This window comes from Pristis pectinata, chromosome 19 (assembly GCF_009764475.1).
Source record: "Pristis pectinata isolate sPriPec2 chromosome 19, sPriPec2.1.pri, whole genome shotgun sequence".
NCBI classification, from domain to species: Eukaryota; Metazoa; Chordata; class Chondrichthyes; order Rhinopristiformes; family Pristidae; genus Pristis; species Pristis pectinata.
In genome coordinates, this window is record NC_067423.1 from 30,377,201 (window position 1) to 30,392,629 (window position 15,429).

The following is a 15,429-nucleotide window of genomic DNA, read 5'->3' on the forward strand; positions in this document are numbered from 1 at the left end:
TGGTGGCATGTTACATCGGATGACTGATCAGGTTGTATATTGACAACCGCCCTAGCATGGAAGCTTATTGCTCCCTGAAAATGGCGACACAGGCAGATAAGGTGGTGAAGGTGGTATTAGCCATGCTTGCCTTCATTGGACAAGGCATTGAGTACCAGAGGTGAGATGTCATATTGCAGCTGTACAGAACATTGTCAGGCCACACTTGAAGTATTGTGTACAGTTCTGTTTGCCACATCACTGGATGGATGTGGTAGCATTAGAAATGATGCAGAAGGGATTCACACAGATGTTGCCTGCAATATAGAGATTTACTTACGAGAGTTCAGATCGACTGGGTTTATTTTCACTATTACGAAGGAGACTGAAGAGTAATCTTAGAGGTTTATAAAGTTATGAGGAGCATAGACAGGGTAGATTGCCAGTGTCTTTTTTCTAGAGTGGGGAAGTCTAAAACTAGAGGGCATAGGTTTAAGGGGAGACATCTAAAAGTGATCAGAGGGGCAAGTATTTCCACCCCCACACAGAGGCTGGTGGATATATGGAACAAGCTGCCAGAGGAAGTGGTGGAGGTAGATACAATTGCAACCTTAAAGAGGCATTTGGACAGGTACTTAGATAGGAAAGAAGTAGAGATAAACAGGCCTAATACAGGTAAATAGGATTAGTTTAGATAAGCATCACAGTTGACATGGACAAGTTGGGCTGAAGGGCTCATTTCTGTGCTGTACAACTAAATGACTCTATGGGCAATTCAACAGAAGAATTTTGATCAAAACTTAGGATTGTCCTTGTTAACTAGTCTATTGCTGCAAACTCCAAATTAACTTCCGTTCTTTGTGATAATCCTCGACAAGATACTAATTAATGCATTTTTTTTTCCCGAGCATTTAAATACTTTGCTTGCAGCAAGACAAGTTTTTAAGCTTGAGCTTGAAGTATCGGAGAAAATTCACACATCACCAAGGTATCTCATTGGAGAAACTGAAACCATTCATTAGGGGTTGGTGTTGGGGCCACTTATTTTTACTTTGTACATTAACAATTTGGATGATGGAGTAAATGGTTTTGTGGCTAAGTTTGCAGACGACACCAAGACAGGTGGAGGAGTAGGGAGTATTGAAGAAACAGGAAGGTTGCAGAAAGACTAGGATAGTTTAGGAGAATGGGCAAAGAAATGACAGATGAGATTCAATGTTGAGGAATGTGCCATTGTACACTTTGGAAAAAGAAATAAATGGGCAATTATCTAGATGGGGAGAAAATTCAAAGTACAGAAGTACAAAGGGACTTGGGGGTTCTCGTGCAGGATACCCTAAAGGTTAACCACCAGGTCGGATCGGCAGTAAAGAAAACGAATGCTATGTTGGCATTCATTTCGAGAGGTTATAGTGTATAAAAGTAGGGAAGTGTTGATGAGGCTCTATGGAGCACTGGTGAGGCCTCATTTGGAATAGTGTGTGCAGTTTTGGGCCCCATATCTTAGGAAGGATGTACTGATGTTGGAGAGGGTTCAGAGGAGATTTACGAGGATCATTCCCAGAAGGAAACGGCTTACATACGATGAGTATTTGTCAGCTCTTGGACTGTACTCACTGGAGTACAGAAGAATGAGAGGGGACCTCATAGAAACATTTAAAATGTTGAAAGGACTGGACAGAGTAGATGTGGCTATGCTGTTTCCCTTGGTGGTTGAGTCCAGGACCAGAGGGCACAATCTTAGAATTAGAGGGCCCCGGTTTAAAACAGAAATGAGGAGAAATTTCTTTAGCCAGAGGGTAGTGAAATTATGGAATTCTTTGCCATGTACAGCTGTGGAGGCCCAATCATTAGGGGCGTTTAAGGAGGAGATAGATAGGTATCTAATTAGTCAAGGTATCAAGGGATACGGGGACAAGGCCGGAAATTGGGGCTAGATAGGAATAGTTTTTAGTGTAGTTCATGGAGCAGACTCAAAGGGCCGAATTGCCTACTTCTGCTCCCTTGTCTTGTGATCTTGTGATTTCAGAAGAATGGTTATGGGAACAATCACAAAATGCACGACAGAGCCATCATTTCCTCAGAACAATTACAGTAAGTAGGTGAACAGACAAATATCTCAGAAGTGTCTTACGTCTTTTGGGTTGTGCAGGTACCGGTAACTTTAAATTCAAGTTGAGTGTTCGGGATGATAGCCAAGCAGAGATGTCCAAAGAACGGAAGAATTTGGTCACACTGAAAAGTAAGAAAGCAACATAGAAACAGTGGTAAGAACTTTAAAGTGAAGATTGCAATAAAAAAGGATCATGAATTAACAAAAGAGCTTCCACTGAAAGGGGGAAGAGCTTGCTATAAATAGTGCCTACAGACAAAGAAGTTTAAGTAGACAGCGTAATTTGATTCAGTCATTCAGTGGAGTGATGATCAAAGAACAATCACATAGAAGAAAGAGGAACTGAATCCTGATGATCAGGCTGGTTTAGTGGTCACTAAACAAGGATAAAGTAGTAAGCAAGGCAAAACAACAGATCTTGTACGTTTTATAATCTTTCATTCATTGCCATTTCCATGAGACAATACTTAGTGCAAATTCTAATGCAACAAGAGCAGTGTTAATTCAGTACCAATTAAACAAAAGTGTAGTTACCATGCAAAAAGTAAAAATTTAATTGGATATTGTCCAAGATATTTACAACAATTCATTTTCATCTGCATACTAGGTTAAATTCATTTCTCTGTGACAGATGTCACAAACTTTATACATGCGTCTACCAGTTAAATTTTTATTACATTGATTCATAAAAATAGTTCTCCCTTCGCATACATTCACGTTGCTGGATGTGGAATAGTAGCATAGGTAGAAGCAGAGGCCATTCTAGAACCTTCCAAATATGATCACACTTCTGTTAGATCACATCATCTTGGAAGTCACACTCTAGATACTATTCAAAACTGACATTGGGAGATTGATAGCTAGGTTATTATCTGATATCACTAGGAAGAAGAAATTATAATGAAGTCCAGTTACAGCCTAAAATAATCATAAAATAGAAAATTTAGCAAAACAATTGAAAGTGAAAAAAATAACCATGGAATATCTACGATGAAAAATGTATTGAAAAATAAGACAACTTAAAAAAAATCAATGTACTCAGAGCTATTTTATACAGGATAGGGAAATAAAACATACATTTTGTTTATAAATCCATAAAGATATATACTGTAGTGGGTTAACAAGAGTACCTCAAAAAAAAACTCAAGAGGTGGAAATCAAGTTTCCTATGAGAGATAAAACTAAATTAAAAACAAATCTTCATTAAAAAATCTGAAAATGTCTCCTTCAGCAAATGATATCTTGCAAGGAAGAAGAGAAAAATATAGAATATAATAATATTGGGCTGGACTCATTCTCCATTGTTGTAACTATTTTCATGGTACCTCCATAGCATACTTTTATGAGAGTTTTTTTTAATTACTCAAAAGATGTCATTAACTAGCTATAGAGCAGAATACGGTGGTGGGTGGGGTAACTTTTCTCGAAATCTAATTTTTTTTCACAAATCAGCTAAGGCACAAGACCGAAAGGCACTATTTTTAGGTGCAACAGGTTCATTGGCTGAGATTCTCTGCAGAATACATTTCCGTCTCTCCTGCTGTAACCAGTAGAGCATCTCCACTTTGTCCCGCTGCATCTTCTCTAAATATGGCCGGCCCTGTAAACAGAGGTTACATCCTTTGGTTACAAATCATAGACAAGTATACTGTCCACAACTAGCAGTCAGCTACAAAACTGAATAAAAACTAAGTGAAAAGAATCTGCCCATCCTATTTTATCAACTTAATAAAATGATTTAACTTATTCTGAATACTTAATTAGCATTTAAAATGAACACAGTTTGGAGTTTTAGTCTTAGGACCATGAACACACAAACTATTACACCAGTACCCCATTTAGTAATACCCTACAAAGCACTAGTTTGTTGTGGTGCTCGTGGTCCTTGCATCCATACACTCACAGATATGTAGCCCCCTATATTTTAACAAAGGCTTTTGCTTGGGATGTACACTGCAGTGCCGGGAACTGAGCGTTGATCTCCACTCTTCCTGTTGCTGTGCTGCTGCTGTCCCAAGAGCCAAGCGCAAGTCCTTGATCTTCTCCATGGCACTCCCACAGAAATAAAGTGTGAAGGCTGTTGTTGGGCAGGACAGGGTGAATGGTACAGCTGTTTAATGCTGAGATAAGAGGCTCAGGGCTGCACCTGGCCCACATGGCAATTGTTAGCCATTGCTGATGACAGGCAGTACCTCCTTCATGTATTGACAGACCATGCATATCCAACAGTTCCTGTAGGAGTTAATGGAAGATGCCATCCCTTTAGCACTTCCTGGTCCAGAGACTTCTCTCTGGTAACAAATTCAATGGTGGTTGCTAGCCATTGGACCAGATAAAAATCTCCAGGTTGGAGAAAGCTGTGTAACCAAATCAAGGGGGAGTCAGCAGCTTCCATCTTGTAAGACATGGCGCAGCTCCTGCAGTAATGTTCTGCACTCAATGTGACAACCAGGGTATAATCCTGAGTCCCCACATCCCAGTGTCGAATGGCCACACCACTTGCCCCACTCTCCCCGATACCAGCTCTCATGGGTAGCCTTTCCACATTGAGCTGTGAGCAACTGGTTGCTAAAGGTGCACCAGCAGAGGGAAGCAGAGAATTGTGTCATGATCCCACACAGCAACAGGGAGGGGAGAAGTCTGCAACGGGTTCCTAGCACAGCAGCACGTGGTGATGCATCTCTCCATATAGAAAGCAAGAATGACTGCCTTTAATACCGATTCCATTGGCGCACTCCCCCCAGGAATGCATCACGAGTTCTAAGGCATCAATATATGCAAAATGTTAAAAGACACATCTAACCACATCAAAAATTTAAGTGATATTTCAGGTGCAAATGGTCAAATTTCCTCAAAAATACATTTAGAGAGCAAGGATTTCATTGCGATTGGACACCATTATCTCTACCTTGAAAGTAACCACATCCTCAAAGTTATCTTTGATTTTCTTTAAAATTCTGGACAATTGATTTTCAATTTGTGATAAGTTAGAATAAAACTTATCCCTCCTCTTGGACTCCTTTAATCTCACTGCTGAAGTACCCTTGTAACCTGTGAAACAAAATGCAGAAAATGCATAATTACCATTAATTTTCTCCAGAAATATAGGAAGTATTCCACAAAGGAGGCAAGATGAAGTATCACAAATATCCATCAGCTTTCCCAGCAGAGTAGACCACTCACTCCAACAAGTCTATTTGTTCACCGTTAGAGCAATATAAAACGTGCCACCACCACCTCCCCGCGCCCCCCCCACCAATCTCCCCACCCTGCCAGCTCTCTCCAAAGCTCTGTATCTTCCTCAGCTTGAAATATTTATCGAGTTAATTACATACAACCTGCAACAAACTCTGGATGGCTTTTCACAGGAAGAAAGAATTCTATGTGCATCATAAACCTCTTCACTTCCTTGTTCCTATTTTTACATTTACAGCAAAATTAAAATTAATCTGTCACATTTTACAGATGTGGAATGCTGCTAATATTCTTTTGTGAATCGTGGATGATGAAGTTAAATGGATCTTGGAAAGTTCAGCTGACAAAAATAGTGTTAATTACTGAGATTGAAGAACCATTTTTAATAACTATATGTAGGCACAGATTTTCAACATGCTACCCTAGGGGCAAAACTGTCCTTGTCGAAATAATGCGATTTCCAGTTTCAGTGAATCCAGTAGCAAGCTTGGAAAAAAATTATCTAGCACAGAAGCAGCTGAAACTGGCAAAAGGTATTTATGGTGAGAAACTGCCATTATTGCACAAATGTTTTATGTCCAATAAATGCCCTGAGACCTTCGAAATGGTGTTCATAATGTACACAGATGCGGAATGAATCAGACTCGAGTCCTTGTTTTCAGATATTCATTTAACTTCATTATCTATTATTCACAAAAGAATATTATCATCATTTAAAAGCAGAAACTCGAGCAAAAAAGGAAAAGCATTCAAGCTACCGCTCAGCAAGCAATGCCAATTTTATGTAGCACTGACTTTTTGGAGCTCAACCTTGCATAGCTAAACATAACTTTCAGCCCCAGAGAAGATACCCACACTCCCAACCTCTACTAAGAGCACCATTTAAAAGGGAGCACCACCCACTTACAGGTTAGATAGCAGGTGGATTCTTCTGGCTGTCACTACAATTTGACAAGTATCTGATCCTCTCTAAGCTTGTATGAATTAGCAAAATCTATAATGAGTGCTCAAGGACTTCTCACTGACTTCAAGGCTTCAACACAAACCAGTTGCCACCTGACATACTACAGTGGTAGGTAGTCTGACTAGAATTCAGCATGCCTGGGACAATGAACAAGGCTGCATAAAGCAAGACAAGTTACTGGAAGAGGGCAGAAGAGGAGGAGAAGGGCTTTCAGCGGGAGGCCTTTCCCACTAAACATGGAGCAATACTTCTACCTGAACTTCAGCAAGGGTTAATTTATGAGATGTCTGTGCTTCAGTAAGGGCATCTTCAGTAAAAAATCTGCCATCTGCTAAAGTCACAACTGCAATCTCGCAACTGGGCATAGGCCACATTGTCAGGAGCTGTCATGGGCAGTGCAGCAGTGAATATTTATCAATCGGTCTTCTTCCTGGCTAGAGCCAGAATAGTTGCAACATCTTGCAATTTGCTATCCACTTCTATGCAAGGGATACATGGGAATGAATAGTAAATTGTAAGATGTTGCAAATATTCATCAAAACTCTCAACTCAAAGGAAGTTAACTGCATTTCACTCTTGCCAGAGAGAGTAAATGGATTTGATGGGACTTTGAGTTTCCCCATGCTGCAAGGTGCCATTTATTGCACACATGGCACTCTGTCACTGTTGCACATCAACTTTTCCCAAAAATGATATAGAAAGGGATTCCAATTAGTGTGTGAACATAGGGAGCAAATAATACAAGTCAATGCCCAGTATCCTCTCTCTGTTGGCAGTTCATTGTTCCAGCTGCACTTTGGCAAATCTAAAGGTGGCTAATGGGTCTTAAAAGCTATTGCTGACAAAAAGCCCAGTGATGCCAGCGAGTGCATGTCATGCATGGAATGCAAGCCAGGCAATTACAATAAATGAAGTGGACCAAATATGGTGTGCTGAATGGCTTGTAGGGGGAGTACCAAGATGAGCAGTGGTCAGATACAATCCTTGTCACCAACAACCAGCTTCCTCATTCACCTACCTTTTTCAAAGAATCGGTTAGGGTTGGATGCAAATCGTTCGAAATGTTCAAGTTTGCTCAAAATACATTCTCGTTCTTGAATCAGTTGGGCAGCATTTTCCCACGTTTCCACAGCCTGAGACAGAAGAAGAAAGAGTTTCTCATTCTCACAAACAGCATCATCCCAAATGAACTTAATCTAAAAATGGTTTGAGCAATAATCAGGTGATAAATGCATATATGTGAAATCCAAAATTTACTATGCAAAATACATTTTAGATCACCTTCATCCCAAAGTAGTCTTCCAACTTCTACAATTTCATACTATTTAATTCCCTTTTGTCACCAATGGGAATTTAAAGGTCTTATTCCATGTTACATCCTAAAGTTTAATAATCAGGTGGGTCCCCTGGATTCCTCTTCATTCTGTCTTGGCACGGTAATAATGATTTGTGATGTTTTGGTGGGAGAGGAATAGGGTTTCATAGACTGGGGCTGGGAAGGAGAGACAGAGGATGAGGGAAAAGATTAGAAATCAGAATCAGACAAGTAGGATGGTGGAGCACAGATGATGCAGGCAACATGATTTTGATCTCTGTGAGTGGAATGGAGCAATTAATTGGAACTGGAAAAAAAGTCAAGACAGCTTGTGAGAAACCAATCAAATATTCTGGAGATCAAGCAATCAGCAAAAAGCCACTGAAGAGGCAGGCCAGTGTCACTCACAGGTCAAGAAGAATGAAGAGATGAAGCCACGTAAGGCAGGTGTGGGGAGAAATGTCAAACAAGGAAGCCAGATTAGAGACCTGGCTTGACTCGAGATCACAAAGGGCGAGACTGAAAAAGCCTGAATTATCAAAGGACTCCATCTCGAGTATGCCAGCAAAACCATAACATAATTATCTTAAAAAGGAAGAATTAGTTCTAACCTGTTAGCTTACACAATGCAAACTGGGAAATTTAAACTGCTCAACAGCAACATTCGATGGCGAAAGCTTGCAATTGCATTGAGATTCAAAGCAGTTATTAAATCACACTCTTTAAATGTAAAGGGTGGTTCAACATTGAAAAAAAACTAGGAATAATAGGGGAATTGTTTAGTTAAATATGAAGACAGATAATGTAAGAGAAACAGAATTGTTGGGATTTATCACTATGAGGGATGGGATGACAACTAAAATAAAAACAATAACAGTGGTTTTCCCAACAGCATTGTATGGAATTGTACTGGAGAACACAGCTCAACATTCCAAGGAGAGCAAGGGGAACAAACTATTCAATCCTAGGTTAAATAAAGATTAATTATTCTCTTGAGGCAATGAAGTTCAAGCAAGGACCACATTTTGGACAGAGAATGTGACCAAATAATAGAATAGAGAAGGAAATCATGCTAAGTAAAATAAGAAAGAAGATGAGGTATACAGCAAACTACAGGTCTTCATGGGGCCCAAACCTGGGCCAATGCAACCAGAAATTTCAGTTACAGTCAGGTGACTTCATCCTGTGCAACACCAAAATTCTGAGACAAAGATCAATGCCAGAGCATTATTCACATAAATCCAAGAAACTTATGAGATCTGGACTTTTGTAGAGCAGATGGCGCTTTGTAAGCAATTAGTAGTAGTTTTCAGGATACATACCTTTTAACAGGTGCAAAGGAACCTTGTGGGTTGTGTTATGGACTAGGTTACTATTGGTGAATGTCCCTTTAAGATATAGTGTGTATGTGGTGTGGTTACAACAACAGAGGATAAGGACATTTGTGGTGAAGACAGTTGGAATGGGGGGGAGGGGGGAAGAGAGGGGGAGGGGGAGGGGGAGGAGGGGGGGGGGAAGGGGGGAGCTGCTAGTTTCTTTATCGATGGATGAAAAACAGTAACTGTGCCTGTCACTACAATCCACATACAGATTTTTGGAGTAATCCGGTGGAGTCCACTTTGTCGTTTATCTGTAGAGGGAAACAGGTATTTGTGTGGACGGCCACATCTCGGATGCCTTTCGGGGTGGCAGATACTTCAGAACAAAGCAGTAGAGTTCACTTTGTTGTTGACCTGTAGAAGGAAACAGGTATTTGTGTGAACGGCCACGATTCGAGAGCCTTTCAGGGTGAGGAAGATGCGGTGGAGTGGTCACTGCTGAGTAAACACTGAGGTGTTGTTTGGGTTCCAAAGTGGAACGTTTGGATTTCGTAATTACTTTCTATATCTACGTCTTATCTTCAGTCAATGGTGGTTGTTGAAGAAGCCTTTGCTCATATTTCACCTTATGGCGTGCTGAACTGAACTTTGAGAACTATTCCTGGATTTGGAGTTTGGGAATTTGCCACACACATAAACTTCGAGTTTAGTTTTTAGGGTTAATGTTTAAGATTTAACATTTTACTTTTATTTTTCTTATTATCATAAGTAGTTATTAATAAAGTTTTTAACACTTATACATGACTTGATGTGTTTCTTTTGTTGCTGGTTCATAACAGTTGGAATATTTCAGGATAAAGTCAGATACACTGATATTTCCTTCAACTGCAACACTTGGCACTGTGTTGTTCTTAAACCATAGTTACAGCATCAAGTTCTGGGCCAAACTAGCAACATTTTTTATATACATACCTTGGAAACGTGGGCCCTGTGTTTTTGCGAGCTATATTTAATGGCCATATCAAGACGTTCTCTATCAGGGACGTGCAGAATCTCCCAAATACGTTGCAGCCTGTTCTGTAAATGCTCTATGTCTTCAGTGTCAGGATTTTTCCCAAGCAGCTTCTGAACCTCTACTTTTTTCTAATTTTGGTTTGAGGCAAAGAATAAACAAAAACAGGTGTATGTTGTATATACTTTGTACAGATGTAACACATTGTTTTTAAGGAAAGCACATTACTTTCTAAAAAAGGTGCATGGACCTGACCCGACCCGTCCTTTCTAATCTGTCATTTTCCCTTTTTCTACTTCTACACTGCTAGATTTTCTCCAATATACTGTGTGAAAGCCATGTATGCCATTTTTACAAGATTTCTCACATCCATTTTGTTTTACAAGGGCAAGTCAAGAGTAATGGAAATTTGGCAAGAAAATAGATTTGAAACCAAGATCAGAGTAGCCATAATCTTATTAAACCTCAGAGAAGGCTTGAGAGGTTGTATTGCTTACTCCTGCTCTGATGTTCTTATTTTCTCCATCCCTGAGATACATGACACGGTTGACAACTTCTCAAAAATCTCCAATATAATTCTTGGCTGGCCATAAAGAAAGATACATCATCACCTATTGGGTAGGCAAGGAGTCAGAGCTCTTGGGTTTCTCTCCTAGTGAGGAAGCACTCACACCAGTTTGTACATAGATTGGAAAGTGAGGGCATAAACTAAGTTGCTAATATCTTGATGACAGGAAAATAATTGGAAGCATCTTACAAAGATTTCAGAAAGAATGAATGTAATGAACGACAAATGCAAGGGATATGATATATATGGTTTTCATATAGGACTCTACTGGAGAAGCAACAGCAGCCTAGAATTAGCAAATTTGCTGAAATATGGGTTAAAATATATAGAAAAAAAAACATAAAACAGTTTTCCAATGTAGCAAGATCACCTGTGATCCAAAGTATTGTTCTCAGAGACCACTTCACTGTTTTATTGGAAACAATTTGGTTAGAAGGGCTTCCAAATTTACAAACTATGTGAACACAAGAGATATATATAATTGAGAGAAGAAAGGAGGCATCAAAGCAATTTAATAAGCTTGTTGTCTGGTAAAAAGGTTATAGATGCAATGCAATTTCACGACAAGTGAGACATTTGGGCTGAAAAGTAAAAGCCAACTAATGTCGAAGTGCAGAAAGATGTGGTTCAAGTTTCCAACCTTAAAAAACTGGAGATTTGAGTGGATAAGCCCTTATGAAAAAAGCAAACAGATTACTGAGGTTTACTGCAAACTATTTAAAAGGTAAAAATTGTGGTGTAATGGCAAATCTGTATATAATCTTGGAAGGTCTTGGTTGAAGGAATATGGGCTTGTCATGAAAGGGATATCATTTAGGCAATAGAATACTGTGCTCATTTATTCATTGTCATTGGACATTATTCAGGTTGAATAAAAATATGAAAACAAATTTGAAAATTTTGTTCATTTTCAATAGAGTAAAGATCTATGGGTTACTTTTAAATTAAAAAAAGCATGGGAAGGAGAATATAAAGACAGACGGTTTTTAGTGATTGAACAGGTCAAAATAATGGGAAGTAAATACAAGATTAAATGTAAAGTTTTCAGGACAGAGGGCAAGAAAAAGCCCTTTGTTTTGCAGAGTTGTGAGGCTGCACCAGAGTTGGAGACTGAAGCCGAGTATTGATATGAAAACCTCTCTCAAAGTGGTGTCACAGGTAGATAGGGTGGCGAAGGCAGCATTTGGCACATTGGCCTTCATCAGTCAGGGCACTGTGTATAGTTGTTGAGACGTTATGTTGCAGTTGTGCAAGACATTGGTGAGGTTACATCTGGAGTACTGTGTACAGTTTTGGTTACCTCGTTAATAGGAAAGACGTCATTTAGCTTTAAAAAGAGTGCAAAGAATATTTACAAGAATGTTGCCAGGACTCAAGGGCCTGAGTAAAAGGGGGACGTTGGACAGGCTAGGACTTTATTCCTTGTAGCGTAGGAGACTGACGGTTGACCTTATAGGGTGTATAAATCATGAGAGGCATAGATAGGGTGAATGCCCAACATCTTTTTCCCAGGGAAAGGGAATCAAAAATTAGAGGGCACAGGTTTAAGGTGAAGGGAAAGATTTAAAAGGGATCCGAGGGGTGATGTCTTCATGTAGAGTATGGTGCAAATATGAAACAAGCTGCCAGAGGAAGTAGTTAAGGAAGGTACAATAACATTATTTAGAAGACATCTGGACAGGCGTGTGGATAGTAAAGAGTTAGAAGGATACAAGCCAAATGCAGGCAAATCGGACTAGTTTAGATGGGCACCTTTGTTAGCATCGAAGAGTTGGGCCACAGGGCCTGTTTCCATGCTGTATTAGTCTATGACTCCAAAAAACTATTTCCTTACCTGTTCACCAGTAATCTTACCTTAGCAGCTGCAAAAGAAAATCAAAAGCATAATATGGTTAAAATAGTGCAATTCCAATTAATAAAATAAATATTAAATATTACACTAAGGCAATAACAAAGTATCAGAATTTGTACCAGAATGGCCACAGCCTGCAATTTGGATATATTATCCAGAAATAAGCTATTAACCACATTAACAGACTTAAAAGGACTGCATTTTATAGGCAGTACATTACAAACATAAAAATACGAATAGGAAATAATGCACACCAGAGAAAAGCATCTAAAGGAAATCCAAGCAATCATTCACCTATTAACAACCTCTGTATGTCAGGATTGGGACTGAGTATTTAAAAGCCCTATGGCACACTTCTACTTACCACCAGCCAAAGCCTCACAGCCACATCTCACAAAATGTATGCAGTCAGCTTTTCAATTTCACACAACCACATTACAAGCATTCACTTATTTCATAATGCAGAAGATAGCACACAATCAGCACAACCATCAACAAGGTGGAATGAAAATGCAGTTACAATGCTTCGTCACCTGAAAGACATAGTGCTTGCCATTACTGAAGTCTCAGTCACAGACTCCATGACCAGTGTCAGCAGAGGCCATTGAGAATGATGGTAGGCTCATATTTAATTGAGCTTCTTTTTCACTTTCCTCACATCTCAAGATGTAAGCATGCACCTTTTTCTTGCAACCCCATACCCTTCCTCCTTTCAGATACCCAGCAACTGGACTGAGAGAGATGACTAAGCAGCACGAGAGGAATTTTGAAGGCATTCTGTCACTCAAACCTTACACTCTCAGCTACTAGTGTTGAGTGTAGAGTTTAAAGCTCTCTACAGGGTGAGGACTCAGATGAGGATTTCACAGAGCATCCTACAGAAGAAGTCTAATGTGATTCATAATGAAATCCTTGGTGGTTTGACAGGCTTGTCAGGAAGCATGCACGGCATGTTAAGGAGCAAGGAGCAAGCCAGTTCCAAGCATGCATTTGGTTTTGTTGATAGCTTAAACCCCTTCCTTTCCAGTATGGAAGTGATGCTGGTTCCATTTCAATACTTGTACACTGAAATGTCCTGCACTGTCTGATGACCAATGCCTCTGCTTCCATAGCAGAACCAGCAAAAGGCAATCAATGTCCAAGTGCTGCGGTGGACATTCATACATCTGCCAAGCTAGCTCAGACATCTGCCATCATGCCCTTGTATTTAGTGCCAAAAACACTTTTGAAGACGACCATGTTAATGCTTGGCCCTCCAACAGATCAAAGGGAATGCTGGTGTGGCAGTATGGGGGAATTGGTAGAGGTTTCATAGAGTCCTTTATTTCTCTTCATAGAGGTCCAGCCTGCTCTCTTCTCTGAAGAAAACAGCATTTGTGATCTTACCACTGCTACTTCACCAGAGTCCTTGCTGTTACCAAGACTAAGCTGTCCAGGCTGCTGCTGTTCACAATGAGACAGTGCAATCTGAAAACGGGCCTTCTAAACTTTTTCAGATCATCCTTCAGGGCTGTCAGCACAACTGTTAGCAGCCTTCAATCAGCAACCAGGAGGCACAGCACAAGAACACTAGTACAGGCAAAGGCACATGTAAGATGGACAATAAGGGAATCACATGAGTACTTAGTTACTGCTTAATGGTTTTTATCATGGTTGGGACATTGATTTGTTGTGTTCTTCTCTTCAGTAATCCCAGTCAAGGAGATGCTGAATTGATCAGAAACAGAGAAGACGTAAAATGGAACCAATAATGAAATGGGGAGTTGAGATTATGTTCATTGAGAACATAGCTTGATCAGTTGTTCTCTCATATCGACCAGAAAGGGACACCACACATTGCCTTCTCCTTTCTTCTTCTGCTTGCTACTCCTCTTTCTCTTCCCTCTCCCAATCCAAAGATCCTGGCAAGGCTCAAGTCTGCATCACTGTCACAATGTGGAGGATGGAACAGATGATGGCAAATCCCAAGACCACTCCACAGTTTACTACAAAGCACTGTCAATGCTATCACAAAAACTGCATCATTTCGACACTATCTGCCTAATCACATTGCAGATGCCAGCATTGCTCTCAATTTATGGGTGTTCTCTTTTTGAATGTCAAGATCCAGGTAGTAAGAGATTAGCTCTTGTCCCAAATAGTTGCTTTGGAAGTCATAGTGGACTGTCAAGGGATGAATGATACCCACCTGCCCAGGTATCAAGCTTTGATCATCAGTCTCTGCAAATGGTCACACACCAATTGGATAATCAGGGAGTGAAACTGCAATGCTCTTAATGTGATGCAGATGCAACTGATTGCTCCTTGCACCACTGGAAAATCTTGGGATTCATAACACTTCACGCTCATGTGCCCAATTGCCGGATGCTCTTTTCCAAGTGACATGAATTCATTTTCTGAAGAATATTCGCCAGCTCTCAAATACAGAAGTGTTCTGCATATTGCAAAATTTTGTCGTTGAAGTCCCCAGCAGCAGCTCAGAGGCAGCAGAGAAATTTGTGCCCCACATCACCTTCACTCCCTGTGATGTATCTGAGTGAGAATATCCTTACAAATGCAAAATCTCCTAACATTGTTTGTCACTCTATTGCATTTAGGAAAACTGCAACCAAAATATCCTTGGCAGATAGGATCTCCTGCTTAGCAGCAGCATAAAAAAAAAATGAGAATGAGCCAGAACAGTTCTAACTGGTGATATCCCTCCAGGTCAGAAAACAAAAAAGTGAACCACTCAGTTATATCCCTTTCCCAACATACCCAAAATCTGCACTATGTCTTAAAAATATGATCTAATTGCCTTCATTTTGTTCCAATTAATAGGCTATGCCCGAACTACAAAGACAAACATGAACACCAAATGCAAAACAATGAAATATCTAAGAAATATCATTCGGTTGAAATGATTTCCAAGCTCTGAGCAAGGGTCTGAGTAGTTGGAAATATACTCCTCTATACTTTGAGCATTGTCTAGATTGCCTGCTCTACCCATCACTCTCCAATAGATCCTAATGTTTCCTTCGCTAACTGAGACGTTAGATTCAATGACAGATTCATCTGCAGCAGAGAAAGTATGTGATTTCTTCCCCAGCCATAGTGAGGTCCCTGCATGATA

The 15,429-nt window shown here is 40.0% G+C and overlaps 2 protein-coding genes across 4 annotated transcripts in view; both read right to left on the minus strand.

The window, feature by feature from the left end:
* apaf1 (apoptotic peptidase activating factor 1) overlaps positions 1–10,024 on the minus strand; it is a 179,356-nt gene extending 169,332 nt beyond the window's left edge. For all 3 annotated transcript variants that reach the window (XM_052033699.1, XM_052033697.1, XM_052033701.1), the window contains exons 1-5: positions 9,858–10,024; positions 7,270–7,384; positions 5,001–5,143; positions 3,617–3,692; positions 2,114–2,214 (exon numbers count right to left, since the gene is read on the minus strand). The gene's annotated coding sequence lies outside the window, so the exon portion shown is untranslated. The remainder of the gene's footprint in view (positions 1–2,113; positions 2,215–3,616; positions 3,693–5,000; positions 5,144–7,269; positions 7,385–9,857) is intronic.
* ccdc87 (coiled-coil domain containing 87) overlaps positions 3,534–15,429 on the minus strand; it is a 52,219-nt gene continuing 40,323 nt past the window's right edge. The window contains exons 16-20 of the mRNA XM_052034152.1: positions 12,320–12,327; positions 9,858–10,028; positions 7,270–7,447; positions 5,001–5,143; positions 3,534–3,692 (exon numbers count right to left, since the gene is read on the minus strand). Coding sequence (XP_051890112.1) covers positions 3,534–3,692; positions 5,001–5,143; positions 7,270–7,447; positions 9,858–10,028; positions 12,320–12,327 — 659 coding nt within the window. The remainder of the gene's footprint in view (positions 3,693–5,000; positions 5,144–7,269; positions 7,448–9,857; positions 10,029–12,319; positions 12,328–15,429) is intronic.